This window comes from Zonotrichia albicollis, chromosome 28, assembly GCF_047830755.1.
Source record: "Zonotrichia albicollis isolate bZonAlb1 chromosome 28, bZonAlb1.hap1, whole genome shotgun sequence".
Taxonomy (NCBI): Eukaryota; Metazoa; Chordata; class Aves; order Passeriformes; family Passerellidae; genus Zonotrichia; species Zonotrichia albicollis.
Genome location: NC_133846.1, coordinates 1,848,330 through 1,872,249, shown reverse-complemented (window position 1 = coordinate 1,872,249; position 23,920 = coordinate 1,848,330). Strand labels below are relative to the sequence as shown.

The window sequence follows — 23,920 nt, the reverse complement described above, 5'->3', positions numbered from 1 at the left end:
GAGCTGGGACTCCCTGCCATTATTCGCATTCCAGACGGGGTTTCAGGTGATCCCTATACAGGAGTGATGCTCCCAATATTATCCCAATACCAAACTGGGGTTCCTGATTATTCCTATACAGAACTGGTGCTCCCAATGTTATCCCAATACCAGACTGGGTTCCTGATTGTCCCTATACTGAAGTGGTGCTCCCAATATTATCCCAATACTGGACTGGGGTTCCTGATTATCCTTTTACTGGACTAGGATTCCTGATTCTTCCTATACAGGACTGGTGCTCCCAATATTATCTCAATACCAGACTGGATTTCCTGATTATCCTTTTCCTGGTCTGGGGTCCCCTGTGACCTGTCTGGCACCCTCTATCAGCCCAATACTGATCTGAGATCCACAGCTCACCCTATACCAGAGATGGGACGGGTTTATCCCTGCACGGACCAGGGGTCGTGCCCCACCCGGGGGTGCGCTCAGCTCCGCACCGAGGCAGACACAGGAGCCCCAGTGCACAGCTGGTAGCCAGGACTTTATGCGCCCCACACAGACACGGACCCCGGGGTGACACACGGAGCCCCCGACACCGAGCGGGACCCCCGGGACTCCGTGTCCCCCTGCAGCTCCAAGCCCGGGGACAGCGACACCCGGTCCCCGGGCTGGCGGCCGGCGCGAGGTCCCGGGGGCCGGGCAGGGTCCCCCCGGGTTGGGTCCCCCCGAGCTGGGTCCCCCCGGTCACTGCTTGTCGATGGCGCCCTGCTCGGCCGCGCTGTCGCGGGGCGCGGGCGGCCGCAGCCACGGCGTCTCCCGCAGCACGAACCAGCAGTTCCCGGCCCACAGCAGGAAGTTGAGGAACCCGAAGAGCTGCAGGAGAAGAAAGGGGAGAGGGGAGAGAAAAAGGGAGAGGGTCCCACAGGGCGGCCTTGGGGAAGCACAGCACCCCACACACACCTTGTGCGTCCCATGAACTCCAAGCACCCCATGAACCTTGTGCATCGTGTGTGCCCTGTGCACCCCGTACACCCCAAACTTCCCATACATTCCATACACTGCATGCAGCCCGTATATAGTGTGCGCCCTATGCACCCCATGCACCCCAAACTTCCCATACATTCCATACACCCCATACTTCCCATAAATTCCATACACTGCATGCATGGTGTGTGTCCCACACATCCTGTGCACCCCATACCTGCCATAATTCCCATACATCCCATGCACCCCACTGCACTCCAGGCACCCATGTGCCCCATGTGTAACCCACATCCTGTGCCCCACACACCCCAAACTCCCCACCCAGGCACCCCAGGCATCTTGTGCACCCCATGTGCCCCACATGTGCCATGCAACCTGTGCACCCCACGGGCCCTGTATGCCCCATATGCTTCATGCACCGCATGTACACCGTGTAACCCCAATGCCAGATGCACCCCATGCACCCCACTTCACCCCATGAGCCCCATACACCTCAAGCACCTCACATGCTCCATGCCCCCATGCACATCACATCCCACACATCCCAAACACTGCCAGGGAGTGCATCACCATCCTTCACCCCATCCTGGCACTCCCTGATGGCTGTGTGCCCCAATCACAGTGCCAGCATCCCAGTGCAGGGTGCCCATTCCCAGTGCCAGGATCCCAGTGCAGAGTGCCCATTCCCAGTGCAGGGTGCCCATTCCCAGTGCCAGGATCCCAGTGCAGGGTGCCCATTCCCAGTGCAGGGTGCCCATTCCCAGTACCAGGATCCCAGTGGGGGGGATGCAGAGTGGATCCCACATCCCGTGGGACCAAGGCAGGTGGCTGTGGAAAGTTTTCACCCACATTTCCATGCTGCCCTCTCCTGGCTGAGCTCAGGAATCTGGCACAGGTGTGGCCAAATGTGTGTGTACACCTGTGTGCCCATGTGTGTGCCCCTGTGTGTGCCTGTGTGTGTGTGTGCCCATGTGTATGTGTGCCCCTGTATGTGCCCGTGTATATGCCTGTGTGTGTGCCCATGTGTCCATGTGTGTCCATGTGTGTGCCTGTGTGTGTGCCCCTGTGTGCCTGTGTATGTGCCCGTGTGTGTGCCCTTGTGTGTGCTCGTGTGGGTGCCTGTGTGTATGTGCCCATGTGTGCCCATGTGTTTCTCTGTGTGTGTGTGTACCCATGTGTGTGCCCATGTGTGTGCTCCTGTGTGTGTGTGCCCATGTATGTGCCCATGTGTGCCCATGTGTGTGCTCCTGTGTGTTTCTGTGGGTGTGTGCCCATGTATGTGCCCATGTGTGCCCATGTATATGACCCTATGTGTGCCCCCATGCCCTCACCACCGAGATGTTGGCCAGCCCCATGGCGGGCGTGGTGCCAGTGTTGCAGAGCACACCATCGGCCTGGCATACGGCCATGGCAGCGATGAGGGCAGAGGGGCGCGTGGCCGCCTTCACGTCGCTCAGCCCCTTGCCCCACGCTGCTGCTGCCACCAGCCAGAAGAAGGCAAAGCAGACGGTGACACAGAAATCCTGCCAGGACAAGAGCCTGGCATCAGCTGGCACCCTGGCACGGCGCTGGGCTCGCGTGCCCCGGGGTGAGCCTGCCTTACTGTGAACGGGAGCTTCGTGTTCTCCGTGTACAGGGAATGGAAGCGGAGGTAGAGCACCAGAGCAGCCATGGAGTAGAGGAAGGAGAAGACCCCCAGGGTCACGAAAAACTCGGCGGGAGCGGAGAAATCGCCCACGAGGTACAGGGTGCGGGCTTCTGATTCATCCTCACAGTTGGGCATCCCAAAGGGAATCTGGTATAACCTGGGGGACAGGCAGGGGGTCAGGGGGCTGGGAATGGACAGGATGGTGGGGGTGGGTGGTGTGACCAGGCTGGGGTGGTCCCATGGGAATGGAGATGGTGATGGATAGAATAACCAGGATGGGGTGGTCCACTGGGATGGGAGGGATGGATGGATGGATGGATGGATGGATGGATGGATGGATGGATGGATGGATGCAGTAAGTGCTGAGATGGTCCCATGGGAATGGAAGGTTTGATGGTGATGGCTAAATTAACCAAGCTGGGGTGGTCCCCTGGGAATGGAGATGGTGGCAAGGATGGTTAGAATAATCAGGATGGGGTGGTCTCCTGCAATGAGAGGGAGGGATGGATGGAGTAAGAGCTGGGGTGGTCCCTGGGAATGGAGACAGTGACAGTGACAGGGATGGATAAAATAACCAGCACAGGGTGGTCCCTTGGGATGGGAGGGATGGATGGAGTAAGTGCTGCAGCGACCCCCTGGGAATGGAAGGTTTGATGGTGATAGATAGAATAACCAGGCTGGGGTGGTCCCCTGGGAATGGAGGGCACAGATCCACTGCCATAACCTGGATTCTTTTCCATGATCTAGTGCCCTGGCATGGGGCAGGTGGCAGAGGAAAGGGGTTGGAACTGTGACTCTCATCTGGCCCAACTCCATCATTGCCTTCCCAGAAAAATCAGGATTCCCGTGGACTTCCCCAAGGACTGAGAATTTCCCTCCTTCCCCACCCAGTCTTTTGTGATATACAAGAATCCCCCTGGGTGGTGTCAGGAAGTGGCAGGGATGCCAGGGGATGTCCCATGGGGTCAGAGTGTGGGTCATTCCCAGCTGAACATGGCACTGCAGAGACCCTGGCTGTGGTCCCAGGGAGGTCCTGCCAGCAGGAAGGGAGTCTAACCCAGCCCAGCACCCCCAGCCTGTGTGGGGCAGCCTGGGGGTGTCAGGGCTCAGCACCCCTCACCTGAAGGGGTACCCGAACTGGATGCTGATGGCTGTCATCCCTCCACCTTCACATTTCACTGTGGCTCCGGTCTCGCCGCTGAAGGAGCCGCAGGAGCCGAAGGCGAAGATGGCAAAGAGCTACAGGAGAGGGTGATGGGTCAGGCGGGGAGCCCTGGGGGCCCTTTCATCCTTGGGGGGCAGGCTGCATCCCCTGGCACTCAGTAATGGGCAAGCTGCCACCCCCAGGGGCTGGCCTCAGGGCCTCCCTCCAGCCCTGGGATTCCAATGGCACTGGGATTTGAGGGTGGGGTCACGTTTGGGGGGTGGGGACATCAAGGCCAATCCCACCCCCATCCCCCTTTAATTTTGGGCAGGGTACTGAGTGCCAGAGTGGGTTTCCAGGCAGCTGGGAGCATCCCCATGGTGGGACCCCCGGAGATGTCCCCTCCCCAGGAGCCAGCACTGCCCTCCCTTGCTGTTGGAGTCCCACTGCTTTCATCTCTTGGATGAGGGTGCTGGGAAACACCATTCCCAAAGGGTTTTCCCACAGCTCCCCCTGTCTGAGCTCCCAACCCTCCCAGGTGAAATGGGGGATCATTTAAATTTAAAATAAACACTGCACTTTCTACAACAGCAGGACCTTATACAACTCACACTGGGACTCAAATAGTTCAGACTCAACCCAAACTTGAACGTGAAGTGTATGAAATAGGCCCCTACGTAATGAGGAATGTGAGTGAACAACAACTGTTATTCAATCCAGAATGGTCTCTCAAACGTTGTAAATGCAAATTAACATCTCAAAAATCCAACCAGCCAGCTCCTCCTTCCTAAGAACATCCTTTGAGGGCTGGACAAGGTGGTTACAAAGACAGGCATACCTCAGGAGCAGAATAAGAAAGGATCCAACTGGGTTATTAGGGACAAGATTGGGAGTTTTAAATGGAATTGATTCAGAAATACTGGTGAATAATCCCCTGCAGGGATGGGCAGCCCATGTGTGGCACTGAGGGTGTAAGCAGGGGTGTTGGTGGATCCTCCAGGGACTTTCTCCTCGTTTTTGTTTTTGGGCTGTCTTTGCACGTGGGGTCTGATCCCATATGGTGGCCTCAATGGCAGGGGGAGCCCAGAGCCCCCGTGGATGGGATTATGCCAACCAAAGAGCTGTAGGATTGGGGAAAGCCCCTCAAGCTGCCTTCTCCGGGTGGGAGAGGCCCAAAGAGAGCTGAGTCCCCCCTGTACCTCAGTTCCCCCCAGGAGCCCCCCGGCCCTGGCGAGGCCGAGCTGCAGAAATGCCACCCTGAAACCCAATCTGCCAGGAGCCATTCATGGCACGGCCAGCACAGGACAGAGCCGCGGGCGCTTGGCTGCCCCCCTGTCCCCAGGATCCCCCTTGCTGGGGCTCACTGACCCTCAGTCCCCTCCCCACGCACCCCCACACCCCCCCAGTGCCCCCTGAGCCCCTGGCAGCAGCAGGGACCCGGCACCCCGATGTCACCGTCCCCTTTGGCAGGGCTGGGCACAGCCACCTGCTCAAGGTCACCGGGAGGGGCTGGTGGCCCGAACCTGTGTGGCCCTGCTCCCCCCTTCCCCCGGACCCCCCAAAATGAGGCCTCCCCCCCGCTGCTGATGGGGTGCAGGAAGCTGTGGGGGCTCTGGAATTCCTTCAGGAAGGAATGGAGCCCCCCAGATATGGGGGGACTGCGGGCCGTGGGGAGCAGTGCTGGGAAGGGGCTGTGACAGGGGGTCTGGGGGGACACACGGGGGTCACTCACCCATTCCAGCACCTTGATGAAACCCAACGGCTCCTGGAGGCGGCCCCAGCGCAGCCCTCGAAGGACACGGTCCTGCAGGAGAGAGCGGCGGGAGCACCGGGACGGCACCGGGACAGCACCGGGGGATGGGGCGCCACCCCGGGTTGCCATAGCGGGATTGCCCCGGCACGGGAGGAGATCAGGAGACTGCAAAGGGCCCTGCTCCGGGCTGGGGGTTGTCTCGGTGGAGAAGGGTTTACTCCGGAAAACCGGGAGGATTGCCCCGGCGAACCGGAGGGGCCGCACCGGAGAACCGGGGAGTTGTCCCAGGGAGACGGGGGGGCTGCAACGGGACTGCCCCGGGGGACCGGGGAACGGCATCGACCGCGGCACCAGAGCAGCGGAGGGTGCACCGCGGCACCGGGCGATGCACCAGGGGTCGCACCGGCGGCTATAACGGGACAATGTGCGCTGCTCCGGGGATCTGGGCTGGAACAGCACGGACTCCTCCGGGACACCGCGGGGCACCGGGAGCTGCCCCGAGCAACAGTGCCGGGACACCGAGGGGCTGCACCGGGAGCCTGCCGCGGTCACCGGGAGGGGGGAACGCACCGGAGCCCTACCTGGAGCCGGGGCGGTTTATCACCGGCCGCGGGGGCGCCGGGCTCCGACATGGCCGGGCCGGGGGCGGTCGGTGCTGCCTCCGCCGCCCGCTGGGACGGCTCCGCTGGGGGAGCCGCCACCGGGCAGCGCAGCGCCCCCGGGGAGGGCAGCACCGCCCCGCCCTCGGCAGCGCCCCTGGGCCGGCCCCGGGCCAGCCCCCCGCCCCGGGCCGCCCCCGGGCCCGCAGGGCAGAGCAGCGCCCCCCGGGGGGAGCCCGGCCGTGCATCGGACCGGGAATGAGGAGCGCTGGAACGGGGCGGGAATTCCTCTGGGGAACGCTACCGGGGCCGGCAAGGCTGGCGGCGTGGCACCGTGTACCGGGCATTGGGGTGCCGGTGTGGCCCGGGGCGGCAGGGGCGTACAGCCCCTCCCGGTACCTCCTCCCCGTATTCCCGTCCGTCCCGGAGTCACTTCCCCACATCGCCTCCCGAAGCTTCTTGCCGGTGCCCCCTTCTCAGTGTCCCATTCCTAGTGCCGCCTCCCCGACCCCTTAGTCCCGGTACCCCCTTCCCGACCCCCCAGTCCCGGTTCTCCTTTCCCGGTTCCCCGTTCCCGGGAACCTCTCCCGGCACCGCGCCGTGCCCGCCGCAGGCCCCGCCCCCTGCTGCTCTGGCCCCGCCCCTGGCACTATAACCACGCCCCCTCTATGACCACTCTCTTCAGCGCTCGCCCGGCTCCCGCTCAGACCACGCCCCATCGGCGCCTAGTGATATGACCACGCCCACAAGGCTATGGCCACGCCCATCGCGCGGTGGCCCCGCCCACCACATGGCCCCCGCCCATCTCTCGTCTCCCCAGCCCAGGCCCCGCCTCTCCCCTTCTCGCTGGTCCGGCCCTCCCAGCGCTCCCATTGGCCTGACAGCAGCGCCGCTGTCCAATGAGCGGGCGGCGCGGGCGGAAGTGCTTCTCGGGGCCGGAAGCGGCGTTGCAGCCCCCGGTGAGGCCGCGGCGCTCCCGGTGCCCCCGGACCCCTCGAGCCTTCCCGGCCCCTCCGGAGTCCCCGGGATCCGCCGGCACCGCCCGGCCGTGCCGCCGCCATGTTTCTCACGCGCTCCGAGTACGACCGGTGAGTGCTCGCCCACGCCGCGGCTGAGTCACGGGCCTGGGCCCGAGCGGTCCGGGCCGCCCCCACCGGCGGCTCCCGCGCTGGGATCACACCGGGAGCTGCCGAGCCCTGCCACGGGACCGGGGATGCCACGATGGGACGGGGCGAGGGTGGGGGGAGCTCGTGGTGTGCGGGGATGGGGTACCCGGGGAAAGGAGCATGCCCGGCGGAGCGGGGGCGCTGGGAACGGAGCGGAGCACCGGGAGCGGCTGAGGGAGCGGGAAAGGGGCTCAGCCGGGAGAAAAGGAGGGGACCTTGTGGCTCTGCACAGCTCCTGACAGGAGGGGACAGCCTGGGGGGGTCGGGTTGTGCTCCAGGGAACAGGGACTGGAGGAGAGGAACGGCCTCAGACTGGGCCAGGGGTATTTAGTTTGGATGTTGGGAATGTTTTCATGGAAAGGGCTGTCCAGCCCTCACACAGACTGCCCTGAGGAGAGATGGAGTCCTCATCCCTGGAAGGGCTCAAAAACCACGTGGAGGTGACACTTGGGGACAGGAGTGCGGGGTGGGGGAAAAGTTGGGCTCCATGACCTCAAGGGGCTTTTCCACTCTCAAGGATTCCAGGATCCCATGCTCAAACGGGACCTGTCTGGCTCCTGGTGCTCCCTTTGCATTCCAGAGTGTTCCAGGACACCCCACCTGTTCTCACCTGTGCCTTGACCTGCTGGCTCTCCTTGAGTCCATGACCACCCTGGTCCCCACCCTGGGGCTGTGGAATGTCCCTGTGTCCCCTGCCCCACCTGTGCCCAGGTGGCCTCACCCTTGAGCAAGATTTTGGTTTCCTGAGCTTCTCACTGTGTGTTCTTCTTGCAGGGGTGTGAACACCTTCTCTCCAGAGGGGAGGCTCTTCCAGGTGGAATATGCCATCGAGGCCATAAAGGTACTTTTTAAAAGTTTCCTTCAAAGTGTCTGAGTTTCCCCCCTCAGGGATTTCCCGAGTTTCCCCCCTCAGGGATTTCCCGAGTTTCCCCTCAGAAATTCCGGGTTTCCACCCAGGATTTCCCGCGTTTCCCCCTCAGGGATTTCTGAGTTTCCCCTCAGAGATTTCCTTCAAAATCTCCGTTCCAAATCTGTGGCTCCTTCCAACCCCATGCAGGGATTGCTCAGGACTTGTTGGAACCCTGGATGCTGAGAATTTTAAATTTAAATTTTTTAAATTTTAAATTGAAATTCTGTGAAAGGTACAGATCCACAAGAGAACACAGCATTTGACCTGAGGCTGTAAAGAAGGCTTCAAAACTGATTAATAACACTGGAATTATGAGGGTGTAGTTAATTAGAAGTGTGTAATAGCATAAAATACAATACTTAAAATAGGGTTTTAAAATATAGCAATAGATATGAAGTTATTAAATATAAATAAATACGAAGCTCCACAAAATAGAAGTTTTAGAGTGCAAACAAATTGTTCTTCTTTACCTTCATCTTCATAGATTTGAGTGGTATTTTATAATTAAACAGAAAAGTCCACACTGCAGGCTTCAAGAAATCAGTTATTAAGTTAAAAGAGAAATTAATTTAAATAAAATTTCTTAATTAGACAGTTTAACCTTAAAAGACCTTATAACAAGATATAATTAACCATTTTGTACCTTACTAATGAAACACTGAAAAACTCACAGCTGTGAGACTGTAACATTGATAAGAAACAATGAATACCCAAATCTGAACACAAACTATCATCTCAAGTACCTTAAATCCCAACCCCAATAAAAATGAAAAAAAAGAAACAAAGAACCCACAAGGACTAATCCAGGCTGTGTCTGTTTCCTCCAGCCTAACATCCCACAGCTCTGCTCTTTTATGGGTCAGGAAGGACCAAACCTCATTGATTTCTCCCAAAATTCAGTGGAATGTTCCCTCCCCTGTCCTACCAAGTGATTTATCCCCGCAATAATGCAATTCAAAGCTGTTCATCCCCAAATCAAACCCAAACCACTTCTTGGGTTGATTTAAATGTAAACTGAAGGTTGTTATGAGCAAACCCACCTTTGCAGGGCCAAATGGCTTTTGGGGATTAAACATCCTTAATTGATAAAAGTCCTTAATTGATAAATATTTCTGTCTCTTACATTGATAGAATGTGGGTGTTGTTTGGTAATAAGTTTAAATTTGGAAGAAGCAGGTCAAGTAATGAAGGGAAAAAGCTCTGGGGTGTTTGAATAGGGCAAGAAGAGGAAGGGAAGAAGCTCTGAGGTGGTTGAATTGGGGAGAAGGGTCCTGACTTCACCTTCTCTGTGTTCCTTTGCCTCCTTGGAGCTCTAAAAAGAGGAATAAAGTAATAATGTAACAGAAAAAGTAATACAAATATCAAGGACTCGGGAATTAAAGCTCCCAGGGGGATGTTGGTGGCCATGCTGGCTTGATTAATTAAAACAGATCTCCTGCCATGCCTGTGGGTGTAGGTGCAGCTTTCCAGGGAATTTTGGGCTTAAAATTAAACCCCGTGTCTTGAAGTGGGTGTTGGGAGGGAGCATTGCACACTGCAGCTGGGACAGTTGTGCCAGGAAATTGCCTGGGGTGGGAGGGCTGGGAGCAGGCTGGGCTGGTGGGATCAGGGTAATTGTGGGGTGGGATCAAGGCTGGATTGACTTTAAGAGTTGGTTTGGTTAAGGTAGGACCAGTGTGGGGGTTGGTGGGATTAAATAGGATTGAGGTAAGGGCTGGTGGGATCCAGATTAGGGACTGGTGGAATCCAAAAAGCATTGGTAGGATCATGGTGGGATCAAGGCAGGACTGGTGGGATGAAGGTAATTGTTGGTGGGATTAAGGCTGAGTCAGGTTTAGGAGTTGGTGAGGTTAAGGTAGGACCACTGTGGGATTTGGTGGGATTAAATAGGATTGAGGTAAAGGCTGGTAAGATCCAGATTAGGGGCTGGTGGGATCCAGAAGAGCATTGATAGGATCATGGTGGGATCAAGGCAGGGCTGGTTGGATCATGATGGGATCAAGGTAATTGTTGGTGGTATCAAGGCTGGGTTGAGTTTAGGAGCTGGTGGGATCAAGGTGGAGTTAAGGTAGGACCGGTGTGGGGTTTGGTGGGATTAAATAGGATTGAGACAAAGGCTGGTAAAATCCAGATTAGGGGCTGGTGGAATCCAAAAAGCATTGGTAGGATCATGGTGGGATCAAGGCAGGGCTGGTGGGATCAAGGTGGGATGAAGATAATTGTTGGTGGGATGAAGGCTAGATTGAGTTTAGGAGTTGGTGGGGTTAAAGTAGGACCAGTGTGGGGGCTGGTGGGATTAAATAGGATGGAGGTAAGGGCTGGTGGGATCCAGATTAGGGGCTGCTAAAATCCAGATTAGGGGCTGGTGGGATCCAGAAGAGCATTGATAGGATCATGGTAGGATCAAGGCAGGGCTGATGGGATCAAAGTGGGATCCAGGCAGCTCTTGGTGTGCCCAGGGTAGGATCAAGTAGGGGCTCTTGGGATCAAGGCAGGGATTTGTGGGCTCAAGGTGAGAGTTGGTGCAGTTGAGGTGGGATCACAGCAGGATCCAGACAAGGGCTGCCAGGAGCCCCTGGGATCTGTCCCTGCAGTCCTGGGGTGGGATTGCTGCCTGGGACTCTGGGGAGAACAGGAGATTATGGAAAGCCACGTGCCTAAGCCAGAGCTGCAGAGGGATTTGTACTGATGTGGGAAATTCTCTCACCCTTAAAGGTTTAAGAGAGTTTAAAACTCTCATTTCCCTTTGGCTCAGGAGAATTCCCAGGGCCTTTTACACTCAGCAGGCTCCACAAAGTGCTGTTGCTTGAAGGATGTGCAGCTGGGGAAGGGGCTGAGGGAGCTGGGAAGGGGCTCAGCCTGGAGAAAAGGAGGCTCAGGGGACCCACTGGGTTCTCATGGGAATCCCATGGATTTCACTCTCCCCATAAGCTTGAAAATCCACCATGCCAAGCCTGAGTGGGTTTGTGTGTGGATGACAATTGAATCCAAACCAAAACACCTGCAAATAAGTCAGAGTTAGCAGTGAGATGTGTGTGAGCTGGAGCCTGTGGTGCTGTTTTGCAGCTTGGCTCCACAGCCATTGGGATCCAGACCTCAGAGGGAGTTTGCCTGGCTGTGGAGAAGAGGATCACATCCCCCCTGATGGAGCCCAGCAGCATTGAGAAGATTGTGGAGATCGACTCCCACATTGGTATGGAGCAGGGATTCACCCCTGTGCATCAGATCACCCCTAAATTGTGAATTATTTATGAGAAGAGTCCATCCCTTGGCAATCTGGGGAGTTGTGTGTTGGGATGAGCCCTTCCTGCCAGGAATGCTCATCCCTCCCAGTGCACACCAGCTCTTGGTGACTGGTTTTGCAGGCTCTGAGGCAGCAGAAGGAGCTCCAGGAAGCAGAAAGAGGCAGCTGAAGCTCCATCCCCCTGCCTCAGTAACCTCCCTCATGAAAGCTCATCCCAAATTTACTACTGGGAGGGCAGGGAATTGTGGTGAGCTTGGCTGGGGCCAGTTTCTCCAGGATCACTGATGCCACCCATGCCCTGAGCAGCCCACAGTGGGCTCATGTCCAAATATGTCACCCTGAGGGGCAGGGAACCTCCAAAATTCCTGTGTTGCTGCTCCATGGTCAAGAGTCCAATTTCCTCCTCCCAGGAGCTTGTGAAACAATCCCCTCCTCCCAGAGGGGTCTGTGCTGGGATTCCTGCAGCCTCTGGGCCCTTCCCAGCAGGTTGTTCTGGAGCAAATCTGGATCAATCCCACAGAGTCCTCAAGGCTGGAAAAGCCCTCTAAGATCATGGAGTCCAACCAGCCAAGGCCACCACTGATCATGTCCCCAAGTGCCACATCCTCACTTTTTGAGCCCTTCCAGGGATGGGGACTCCCCCAGTGTTCACAGGGCAGCCTGTGCCAGGGTCTGACCATGCTTTCCATGGAAAAATAATATCTGACCTGAGCCTGCCCTGGTGCAGCCTGGGGCTGCTCCATCTTGTCCTGGGAGCAGAGCCTGACCCCCTGGCTGTCCCCTCCTGTCAGGAGTTGTGCACAGCAAGAAATTCCCCCTGAACCTCCTTTTCTTCAGGCTGAGCCCTTTCCCAGCTCCCTCAGCCTTTCCTGGTGCTCCAGTCCCTTCCCCAGCTCTGTTCTCCTCTCTGTACACAGTCCAGCTCCTCATTGTCCTTCTTGTGAGAAACCCAGAGCTGTTCCCAAGTGTGGCCTCAGCAGTGCCCAGCACAGGGGGACAAATCCCTTCCCCACCTTCCCACTCAGGGACCAGCTCCTCCCTGCAGCCCTTGGTGGTTTTGGGCATTTTGGAGGAAAACACATCCCAAATAATGAGTGGAATGAAACAGGAATGAGAAAGGAATGATTCCTGGTTGTCCTTTTCCTTGCAGGATGTGCCATGAGTGGCCTAATAGCTGATGCAAAGACTTTAATTGACAAGGCCAGAGTGGAGACTCAGGTAAGATCTGACATCTCTGTTCTTAAATTAGCAGCACAAATCCCAGAAACTCCTTGAAAGTCCCGGGAAAGGGAAGATCATTCCATCAGAGAAGCTGGTGGGGAGCTGGAGGCTTGTTGGGAGTGCAGGGGCTGAGTGTTCTGGTAAAATATTGGATATATTGTCTTTCTTTTTATCCCCTTAAATTTCCTGGATGCCTCAGGTGCTTGGAGGTCCCAGGTACAAATCTGTGCTGCTCCAAAGGATTTTCCTGGGATTTTTTTTCCTGCATATCAGCACTTTTCCATGCTCTGGAGAGCTGTAAGACATTCTTTCCAAAGCAGATATTGGGATAAATCCCTTCAGCCTTGCATTTCCCTCTTGGCACCCCAAGTCTTGGTATCCAATTTTCTGTGGATTTTTGTACATCCCACTCTCCCTGATGCTTCCATGGGGGAACTGGCTGTGCCCTGAGGGAATTTATCCTTGTGTCCCCCACCTCAGCCATGCAGGGGTGGGATATTTTGGGCATATGGGGCTAATAGGAATTTTTATTTGGATTTTCCTGCAGAATCACTGGTTCACCTACAACGAGACCATGACAGTGGAGAGTGTCACACAGGCTGTGTCCAACCTGGCCCTGCAGTTTGGGGAGGAAGATGCTGACCCAGGAGCCATGGTGGGATTGGGGTGGGATTGGGGGGTGCTGGGGAACCCCCCTGTCCCCCCTGTCTGACCCATTCCCTCCTCTGTCCTGCAGTCCCGCCCGTTCGGTGTCGCTCTGCTCTTCGGAGGGGTGGATGAGAAGGGACCCCAGCTGTGAGTTCTGCTCTCTTAATCCAGGGCAAAGACCAAACCTAATCCAGGGAAAAGACCAAACCTAATCCAGGGAAAAGACCAAACCTCCACTGCAAAATTCCCAGGCTGTTTTAAGGACTCGATTCTGGGATTTCCTTGGGTTTATCCCATTATGTCCCTGATATGTTTGTTAATCCTGTTAAACCCTTTCCAGACCCCCACCTGCTTGTTTAGCATGGAAAATCATCATATTTGCCCCAAACCCTTGCCTTTTTTAATGAAAAATGTGGTTTCCTGGGGAGGAGGGAAGTGTTAAAGCTCTCCTCATCTTGAGTGTATTTGTACCTTTCCCTAAAGGACCGGCAGAGCCACCAGTAACATAATCCTTGTGACATTCCTTGGGGAGGTGTTGGAGCAGCTGTAACCTGAACTCAGCGCTTCAAATGGCCCCACTGGAAGTGGGAAAGGCTTGGCAGAACCAGACCAGTCAGGGGAAAAAAAACTTGCTGAATTTATTTAAAAAAAAATAGGATAAGATGAGGAATCCAAAGGGAAATGGTTCTCTGAGGGAAGAACCCAGAAGCTCTTGGGGATGAATCCCAGCTCCAGCTGTTCAGGGAGCTCTGGGGGTTGGTGGGAGAGTCCTTGGGGTGCCCTGGGGTGGGAGGGGGTGCAGATGGGGTGCAGGCAGTGACCCCCTGTCCCCACAGGTTCCACATGGATCCCTCAGGGACGTTCGTGCAGTGCGATGCCAGAGCCATCGGCTCCGCCTCTGAGGGAGCCCAGAGCTCCCTGCAGGAGGTTTACCACAAGGTAAGGGCTGATTTTGGGGTGGGGGTCTCCTCTGTGGGTCTGGGGTACCTCACCAGCTCCCAGGATCCCCTCTTTCCCTCCCCAGTGAGGATTTAGGGCTGGGCTGGAGAGGAGGGGCCTGAGCTGCTCAGGGCAGGATCACCCTGTGAGTATGTGCTGAGGATCTCTACAACTGAGAGCTGCTCCCAGCAGCTGCTCTCTGCCTGTGAGATAATTAAGGCCATGTCAGGAAGTTCTCTATAAATAAAACCTGAGCTCTGGGTGCTGCTGTCAGCATCAGGCTCTGTGTGGGTACAGCTGGAAGCATCCTGAGCTCACAGCAGCACCTTCAGAGAATTGAACAGATTTTGTGCTGGAATTTCTGGTCATGTTTGATATTAAATAGGAATTTTTTCCCCCATGATGAGAGAATTGCACATTTTGGGTGGTAAGAAACCAAACCCTGATGAAAAGCACAATTAGTGATGGTGGCTGGGAAGACTTAATTTGTTCACTAGAATCTTCAAATTACCCAAATCCTGGATTGTGAACCCTTTTTCAAGTGCAGAGTTAGTGAAACACAGCTGTGCTGCACATCCCTCTGGCTCTAGGGATGCCTGGATTTAGCAGATTAAATGCAGCATGGAGGATTCTGCCTGGAGGGAATCTGGCTTTTTGGGAGGGAATTGGTGAAGAGAAACAGCCCCTCCTGTCCCAAATGAACCATTTTAAATTTACCAGATTTATGTGCCCAAATGAACCATTTTTAAAACTCAGAAAGGCAGAATTTCCCTGTCTCTGTGGATATCCCTGCCCTGCCTGCTCCAGGCTCCCAGGGATGCTGCAGATCCCTTGCTAAGCTGCTCCTTTGGCTGCCTGGCTCAGGGGATTTGGGAGAGGGGAGGGCCAGGGGCTGAGCCTGCAGCTTGTCATCCATCAGCCATTTGCTTTGCAGTCCATGACGTTAAAGGAAGCCATCAAATCTTCCCTGGTCATCCTGAAGCAGGTCATGGAGGAGAAGCTGAATGCCACCAACATTGAGGTGAGTCCTGCTGGAGTCAGGATTGCCCCTGGAGCAAGGAATGGGGGAGCTCAGGGCTGCCTGAGGTCCTGCACGTGTTCCTGCCCTTTTCATCACATCCTCTGGGGCATTTTGGAAAAGTTGAAGCTTTTCCCTTCCAGAGGAGCAGAGTCTGGTCTGTTTTCATGGCTGATCCATGTGGTATTTGCACCTCCTCAGGATAAGATGAGTCTGACTCCATGTTCTTAGAAGGCTAATTTATTATTTTATGATTATTAATAACTTTATTATTCTAAATATAATTATATTATATTAAAGAATGCTATACTAAAACTATACTAAAGAATAGAGAAAGGATACAGACAGAAGGTTTAGCAAGAATGAATAATAAAAAGTCATGACTGACTCCTCAGTCTGACACAGCTGATGGTGATTGGTTATTAATTAAAAACAATTCACATGGAACCAATCAAACGATGATCTGTTGGATAAACCATGTCCAAACCACATTCCAAAGCAGCAAGCACAGCAGAAACAATCAGATCATTATTGTTTTCATTTCTCTCTGAGGCTTCTCAGCTTCCCAGGAGAAGAAATCCTGGGCCAAGAGGATTTTTCAGGAAATGTGACAGTGACAGATCCAGGATGAGCAGAAGGGATTCTCTGACCTTCTCCAGTCAGCAGAACCCAACATACCACCCAGACTGCTTCCCCTGCATCTAACCATTCTTTTTTGCCTTGCTGCTTGTAATATTAGAAGGAATGAAAATCACCCAGCTCCTGGGCTGCTATATTGGTCCTGGGGCAGTGCCAAAAATCCCCTGGGCAGTGGGAGCAGCAAGGATCCTCCAGGAATGGCTGTGCCCTGTGCCCTGGGGGCAGGCAGCACCCACAGACCCCCAGAGCTGCTCCTCAGGCTCCTTTTTGGGTGGGAAAGGCCCAAACCCCCTGCACTGGGTGGGGTTGAGAGGGAGATGAGAAGCCAGGCTGGTGTATAGAGTTTGCTTCTATTTTGGGTGGGTTATGAGACACCAGACCTTTGCAAAGTGTGGCATTCCAGCTCCTGAGCTGCTCTCTCCTCCCCTTCCTTCCCTCTGAGTGCTGGGAAACCTTTCCCCAAACACCCCCAAGCTATTCACCCCATTTTTGTGATAAATTTTGCTGTGGGGGGACCATTCCTGATGGGATTCAACTTCCTTTGGAGGGCAAGGCCAACAGCACATGGAAACTTGGATACTCTGTCCCAAAATCATTCCTTGGGGCTGGAATCTCCTCCCCAGGTGCTCTCCCAGCCCTTGGCCATACATTTTTTCCTGGTACAGTGCAGGCAGAGGAATGTGTACAGTATCCTGATGTCATGTCCCTGTTTAACAGGGCTTAACTGTGCTTGGCACAGCCCTGCAGTGGGGTGGCATGGTGCAGGGGGCAAGGACAGCAGGAATGTGCTGAGGATTAAAAGGTTTCTATTGACTCAAGGCACCCCCTGGCTGAAAATGTGCCACCTGAAGAGCTCTTTGCTTCCTAGAAGTATGTGCCTCTCCCATTCCTTGGCTCTGGCCGTGCTGCTGGGGCATTTTCCATCTAGGAACAAAGAGAACAGGGAAAGGGTGGCTGTGCAAGAGTTAAATCCATCGGTGGCAAAGGTCAGGAGCCTGAAAGGACTTGACAGTTTTAGATTAATGACTTCCCTGTGAAGCCTGTCAGGGAATGGTGAAGCTTTGGTAGGGAGAAGGTGAGAGACAGGTGTGGAGAAGCAAAGGAATTGGTGTCTCTGCTGGGTGTAGTGTTCATTAAGGGTTTTTTGGTATTTAGAGCTGATTTTGGTACATAAATCTGGCTCTGGTTGGGCCCAGGATCAGTCCAGGGTGGTTTGGTGCTGCTGGGGCTGCCCCTGGATCCCTGGAAATGTCCAAGGCCAGGCTGGACAGGGCTGGGAGCAGCCTGGGATGGTGGGAGGTGTCCCTGGGGTGGCACTGGGTGCGCTTTGAGGTCCCTTTCAAACTCCTCCATGACTGAGGGGCCTAAAGTGGCATCTCCAAGAGTCTCCACCTTGTCTGAGAGGTCTGGGTGAAACCTGGGCTGGCAGCAGCTCTCAGGCTGAGAGTGGGGAAAAACACCTGGAAAACAGCTCATGGTACCTGCCTGCCCTGGATCAGGGGTTCCTTGTGCTGGTGAAGGGGGGATTGTGAGAAATCACCCTGGAAGAGCTCTGGGATCTGCTGGGATGCTCCAGAACTTTCCTTCAGGTTTTTGGTTGCATCCATACTTTGATCCTGGAGAGTCAAACCATGTGCCCAGTGCCTGAGTTCAGGGGCATCCCAGCCCTGCTCCCATCCCAGCCCTGTCCCTGCTCCCATCCCATCCCATCCCCATCCCCATCCCATCCATCTCCCACCCCAAGCCTGTCCTGTCACAGACATATTTTATGAAAAAGCTTCAGCTTCTCCACGTTTTGCTGCTTTGGAATGTGATTTAGAGAATTCTTTACCCAGCCTGTGAAATTGTTTTTATTTGATGACCAACGACAGCCACCTGTGTGGAGGCTGTGAGCAGCCACAAGAGTTTATTATCATTCTTTTTCATTCCTTGCTAGCCTTCTGATGAAATCCTTTCTTCTATTCTTTAGCATAGTTTTAATGTCATTTTCTTTTGAAAAAAATGATATATTATTATAGGTATTCATATATTATTTTATATAATTATTTTATATTTAATATATATTTATTATTTTATTGTATATATTATATTTAATATGATATATATATAACAAAATAATAAATCAGCCTTCTGAAACATAGAGTCAAGATTCTCATCTCTTCCCTCATTCTGGGACCCCTGTGAACACCATCACACCATCCTGTCCCCATCCCAGCCTATTATGGGATATCCCAGCTCATTCCAGGCCATCCCAGCTCTCTCTGGAGCCCTGGCATTTCCACTGGCACAGCTGTCCCTGCTTTGGGCTCCCATCCCTGAGCCAGCTGTGACTATTTCTGCTCATATTTCTCCTTCAGGCTTTCATTCAGGTATCCCTCATCCCTGGTGCTGCCTCTGGAATCTTTCTGCTGTCTGCCCTGAGTGTGCTGTCCCTCTTTTCCTTAGAGATCCCTCCCTCAGTTTCTCTGTCTCAGTTTCCCCAGTATTTCTGAGCCCCCTCAGCTCCCAGACAGGCCAGGATTTGTCCCCTTGGTTCCTGAGGGAGCAGAATCCTCTGCAGAGGCAGAAATTCTCTCCTGGGGGGGTTTTGATGGCTTTTCCTGACTCTGAATCTGTGCTGTCCCTCTTTTCCTTAGAGAAAAATTTGTCCCCTTGGTCCCTGGGAGAGCAGAATCCTTTGGAGAGGCAGGAATTCTCTCCTGGGGGGGTTTTGATGGCTTTTCCTCCATTCATCCAATCCTCACAGACAGGATTTGTCCCCTTGGTTTCTGGAGGAGAAGAATCCTTTGCAGAGGCAGGAATTCTCTCCTTGATGGCTTTTCCTGACTTTGTGCTGTCCCTATTTCCTTAGAGATCTCTGCCTCAGTTTTCCCAGTTTTTTTGAGTTCCCTCAGCTCCCACACAGGCCAGGATTTGTCCCCTTGGTTCCTGAGGGAGCAGAATCCTCTGCAGAGGCAGAAATTCTCTCCTGGGGGGGTTTTGATGGCTTTTCTGACTCTGATTCTTGCTGTTCCCCTTTTCCTTAGAGAAAAATTTGTCTCTTTGGTTCCTGGAGGAGCAGAATCCTTTGCAGAGGAAGGAATTCTCTCCTTGATGGCTTTTCCTGACTCTGTGCTGTCCCTTTTTCCTTAAGAGATCCCTGCCTCAGTTTCTCTGTCTCAGTTTTCCCAGTATTTCTGAGTCCCCTCAGCTCCCACACAGGTCAGGATTTATCCCCTTGGTTCCTGGAGGAGCAGAATCCTTTGCAGAGGCAGGAATTCTCTCTTGAGAGGTTTTTGATGGCTTTTCCTGACTCTGAATCTGTGCTGTCCCTCTTTTCATTTGGGATCTCTGCCTCAGTTTCCTCACACACAGGATTTGTCCCCTTGATTCCTGAGGGAGCAGAATCCTTTGCAGAGGCAGGAATTCTCTGCTGGGAGGTTTTTGCTGGTTTTTCCCCCATGGAGTGGGAGCAGTTCCCACTAAAATTCCCTGCTGCTGCTCCTCTTGAGGAGGCTGAGTCAATGCAAAGCTATTTGTGCAGCAAGCAGCTATTTTAGGGCACCATGGAGCTGGAATGATCCTGGCAGATCAGCACAAGGAACAGCTGCTCCCTGCTCTCCTCTGCCACATTTAACCCCTTGTTCCTTCTCTTGCAGCTTGCCACGGTGGAGCCTGGCATGAAATTCCACATGTACACAAAGGAGGAGCTGGAGGAGGTCATCAAGGATATTTGAAAAAGAGGGAGAAACCCCCCAAAAGCTCAAAGGCCTGCCCTGACCAAAGGACCTGGTGCAGCTCACCCAGCTCCTGGGATTTCCCTCCCCACAGCACCTGCATCTGCTGCTCTGCCAACTCCAGAGGTTTTTTTACCTTTTCTGGACAGAACTGAGCTTTGCCCAAGGAGGGAATGAAATAAATCATTTTGTTACTCTCACTGGGCTCCTCAGCAAGGGGGGGAAAGGTGGGAAGGGAGGGATTTGGAGCCCAAACTGGGGGTGGTGGATTGGGACAGCAGCTGTGCCAAGGGCACTGCCAGGCCTGCTGCAGGAGTGGGTCTCCCTCTTGTGGTGCTGTCCATGGGGAAATCCAGGTGTTATTCCACACTTCTTTTAAAAAAATAGAGACTTTTAAATCTGTTCAGTGCATTCCTCCCTCCTTCTCCAGTGTTTTTTATCTGTGAAAGAGTCCCTGGAGCTCCATCTGCTTCCCTGCAAAGAAATCTACACTCAGCCTTGGGGTTTGTGTTTGAAAAAAATCCAGAACAACTGACAGATCAGAGCAGCAACAGGGATCATGGGCTGAGATAACCCCTCACCACTGAAATCCTGCAGGCACCTCTGGGGTTTCAGTTAACTTTATTTTACACCAGAAAATTCCTGCTTATCCCACTTAGATTTTTATTCTCCTGCAAAAATCTCTGTGTGCTCAAAACAGTGTCTGGGAATCAAAGCTGGGTCTGATAAGGGAATAAATTAAGAGAGTATTTTCCTATAAAGTCATGGTTGTGGGGAAAGCCAGCTCTGCCTCAATCCTGGTAGCTGGCTCTGAGCAGGGCAGAGACCTGGAAATCAAATTCCAGGATAAATTACAATTTCAAATTGAAATTTCAGGATAAATTATGGTATCACCCTGAACCAAGCAGGAGTGGCTGGTGTGGAAGAGCTGGGCCAGGGGTTGCCCTAGGAAATAGGAATGCTGGAAATGAGGAAATGTGTTTTATGAAATCTCCCCCCACCTCCAGCTCTGCCTTTTCCAAAAGGATTCCAGAATCCCTCTCCTGCTGGTTTTCCCCTCTCTTGCCATTGCCTGATGGATTCAGGAAGGGAAGCAAATCTGGAAAATCAGTTTTTGGATCACCTCAGTTTCAGCATAGCCCAGCTCCTTCCTGGAACTTCTGGGAGAATTTCTGGCTCCTCTTCCAGAGCTGTTTAAAGGGAATAAATTGAATCAGGTGCTGCCCTTAGAAGTTGGATCCAACACCTGCCCTGCAGGTGGAACTAAATGACCTAAATTACATTTTCATGGCCTTTTCTCCTTTGGGGAGATGTTGGGATTTCTGGATGCTGAGAATTTCAGACTTTCCGTGCTGGCAGGCACTGACCCCCAGGAGACACTGCATTGACCTGAGCCCGTGGAGAAGCTTCCAAAATGGAATGACAGAACTGGGATTGTGGGTGTGGAGTTTGGATAGAAGTGTGTGATATCACAGGGTGGGAAACTTACAGTTTAATTTTGGAATATAGTAATATAGATAAAGCAAGATGGAGGTTTTAGCCTGAACATGAGATTCCATCTCTAGTGCTTCAATCCCGACCTTGGCAGAGGTAGGGAAGGAAGGAAAAGAAACGACATTAAAGAAAGAAAGATAGAAATAATTAAAACTTAAATTATCTAATTATTAAATTAATTTAAATAAATTTAAAATAATTAAAAATTATTAAAAAATTAAATAATTCCTCAGGGCCGGGCGTGGGGACTCAGCCTGGCTCGGGCTCAGTGCTGTGCCGCTCCTCATCCCCCCCTGTGCCCTGTCCAGCCCCGGAGGTCACAGCGCTGTCCCCTCCGGGACCCCCGGCCCCGCCTGCGCTTTGTGAATGGGTCAGGCGGGCGCCCTATGGCCTCAACCAATCAAAAAATCGCCCTGGCGCTCCGCGCCAATCAGAAGCTGTCGCTGGGTAGATTAGAGATCGAAATGGGGGGGCGTGTTTAAGCGCTGCCAGCCAGTCACAGGAGGAGGTTGGCGGTGATTGACAGATGGGCGAGCCAATCAGCTGGCGCGCCTGTGCCTCCGGGGAGGAGGGGTGGGCGCGCTCTGAGCGACAGCTCCTCCAGCCAATCCTCGCCGCCTCGGCTGGGACAGCGGGACACGCCCCCGATAGACGGACAGCGATAGGCGGAGGGACAGACAGACAGGCCGATAGACGGAACGACAGACGGACGGACAGAAAGCGCGACAGATGAATCGACAAAGGTCCCCATCCCGTGCCCGCCCAGCGCACGGGCGGACGGACAAAAAGACATCCCTACTTTCAACGCCTGGGATGGACAGACAGATAGATGACCCTCCCTGCATCTCCCGGGATGGACGGACAGACAGACAGACAGACAATCCCCTCTGCGTCCCCTGGCATAGACACACAGACAGACATCCCCTCTGCATCTCCAAGGACAGACAGACTTCTCTGGGCTTCTCTGGCACCACTCTCCTAACAGCTCAGCAAGTCTGAAATTCTCAGCATCCAGGGGGTTTCCAGCAGTTGCTCTGTCCTGACATTTCTCTGTGAGACACAGCTGGCTGAGCTCTGTGTGAAAGTGATTGCAGTTGAATTGCAGCTGGCTTCTGTTCAGTGGGCAGCTTGCCTTTTCTCTTCCACACCCACTCCTCCCTCTGAGGACACATCTGCTGATAGCAGCCATTGAATGTCCCTGCATGGCTGATAAGAGCTACAGCATCCCACTGGGAGATGTGAGCCCAGAGGGAGGAGCCAAGCATTCCTACCCAGATATAATCTGGAGATTCTGGAACACCAGCACAGCTTCTCCACTGGATTGCCCACAGGAACAGCAGCTGCCTCTTCTTCCCCTGGATCTTGAGAGGCAGAGACTGCACCTTTCTCCAGGATCCCTGCTCCAGCAGAACCAGCCCTGACACTGCAGGAGGGCTGAGCCACAATTCCAATGGGACTGCTGCCAACAGCCTGACCCACAGGGTGTCAGGTTGGGTTCTGACTCTGTCAGTGTTGTTCTAGTGTACTGCATTGTTTATTTTATCTTTTTATTTTCCTCCCTATTAAAGAACTGTTATTCCTGCTCCCATATTTTTTGCCTGAGAGCCCTTAATTTAAAATTTCTAGCAATTCAGAAGGATGGGGTTTAAATTTTCCATTTCAGGGGAGGCTCCTGCCTTCCTTAGCAGGTTTGGATCTCCAAACCAAGACAGTGCCCCATCACACCCTGGCAGTGCCCAAGAGCCGGGATCCACAGCAGAGCTGCTCCCCCACAGGAATGGGGCAGGGCCAGGAGAGCTCTTCCCTTTCCTGGGCACTGCCAGAGCTCATCACAGCAACCACACGGTGCCGCTGCCGCCCGAGCTGAGCTCCCAGCCCAGCCCAGAAACACCCCAGGGCACGGCCAAGATGCTCTAAATCTGCTCTGCCAGAACAAAAATATTTCACTGATCTTCCCCTTCCAAGTGCAAATTCTTTCTATGCACCACGTTCAAATGGCAACACAAACTTACTTCTGCTTGTGAAAAATCGCTTGGTTTAAAATTTTAAAAGTAAAATAGTAATAAAATGGTTATAAAAAGAGTAATACGAATTAGAGCAATAAGAATTTGGACAATCAGAGTTAGGACAATAAAAGCAAAGAATTAGGATTGTTGGGATGCTTTCCTCTTGAAAAGCACACTTTGCTAACAAAGGATTAACCCTTAAAAGCAACAGTCTGCTGCATATTCATTCATCTCATACATGATTCAAAAATTATTTTCAAACAAAGGATGTTTTCTGGTTATTATCAACTTCCCCCTTTCATCTTGTAAATAATGGTCAGATTCCATGGAGTCTGCAAGGACTGGTTCTTCACAATGAGGAAGCAATGATTTTTCTCTCTGGGATCTCAGTGTCTTGTTGCTGTTATCTCTGTGCAAAGAATTTCTTGATGATCTCATCCCTTTCTTGAGCTAGTTAAGAAAAGTATCTTACATAGCACAGTTTCTATTTTAATATTATGTTATAACCTAGAGCTATATTTAACACTCTGCTTAAGAGGATTAATGCAGCATAACTTTCTAACATGACACATATAATATTTATTTTAATATTTGCAAAAAGCCAATTATATAATATGCATTTTTCAAACGCCCATAAATATTTTCATTCTTGCTGAGTGAGGCTATAAACTTGAAACCATCGGTCAAAAGCCTATGTCACAAAAATATTTACCATCATAATCCTTCTGTCTGACAGGATCCAAAACTGAGCACCACCCCTGACTGCTCAGACACTAAAGGTAGCAGGACAAAAAGCTCAGTAGTTTTGG

At 53.2% G+C, this 23,920-nt stretch overlaps 2 protein-coding genes across 2 annotated transcripts; one reads left to right on the top strand and one right to left on the bottom strand.

Annotated features, from left to right (window-relative positions):
- Window positions 1-497: 497 nt before the first annotated feature.
- Window positions 498-6,251, bottom strand: SYPL2 (synaptophysin like 2). The gene is made up of 6 exons (XM_074527907.1): window positions 6,093-6,251; window positions 5,491-5,562; window positions 3,735-3,853; window positions 2,570-2,771; window positions 2,298-2,489; window positions 498-855 (listed from the first exon to the last, which is right to left on the bottom strand). The coding sequence occupies exons 1-6, from the start codon at window positions 6,141-6,143 to the stop codon at window positions 727-729; spliced, it is 765 nt and encodes a 254-aa protein (XP_074384008.1). The 5' UTR covers window positions 6,144-6,251; the 3' UTR covers window positions 498-726.
- Window positions 6,252-7,021: 770 nt separating this feature from the next.
- Window positions 7,022-20,013, top strand: PSMA5 (proteasome 20S subunit alpha 5). The gene is made up of 9 exons (XM_074528081.1): window positions 7,022-7,198; window positions 8,051-8,117; window positions 11,253-11,379; window positions 12,581-12,648; window positions 13,199-13,306; window positions 13,388-13,446; window positions 14,136-14,238; window positions 15,173-15,259; window positions 19,534-20,013. Exons 1-9 carry the CDS (start codon window positions 7,170-7,172, stop codon window positions 19,609-19,611), a joined length of 726 nt encoding a protein of 241 aa, XP_074384182.1. The 5' UTR covers window positions 7,022-7,169; the 3' UTR covers window positions 19,612-20,013.
- Window positions 20,014-23,920: the final 3,907 nt, after the last annotated feature.

Coding starts and splice junctions, on each gene's coding strand:
- SYPL2 (XM_074527907.1), bottom strand. CDS start 6,143: ATGTCGGAGCCCGGCGCCCCCGCGGCCGGTGATAAACCGCCCCGGCTC. Junction 3,854..5,490: donor TCATCAAGGTGCTGGAATGG/GTGAGTGACCCC, acceptor CCTCTCCTGTAG/CTCTTTGCCATCTTCGCCTT. Junction 856..2,297: donor GGCTGGCCAACATCTCGGTG/GTGAGGGCATGG, acceptor CTTCTCCTGCAG/CTCTTCGGGTTCCTCAACTT.
- PSMA5 (XM_074528081.1), top strand. CDS start 7,170: ATGTTTCTCACGCGCTCCGAGTACGACCG. Junction 14,239..15,172: donor TGCAGGAGGTTTACCACAAG/GTAAGGGCTGAT, acceptor TTTGCTTTGCAG/TCCATGACGTTAAAGGAAGC. Junction 15,260..19,533: donor TGAATGCCACCAACATTGAG/GTGAGTCCTGCT, acceptor CTTCTCTTGCAG/CTTGCCACGGTGGAGCCTGG.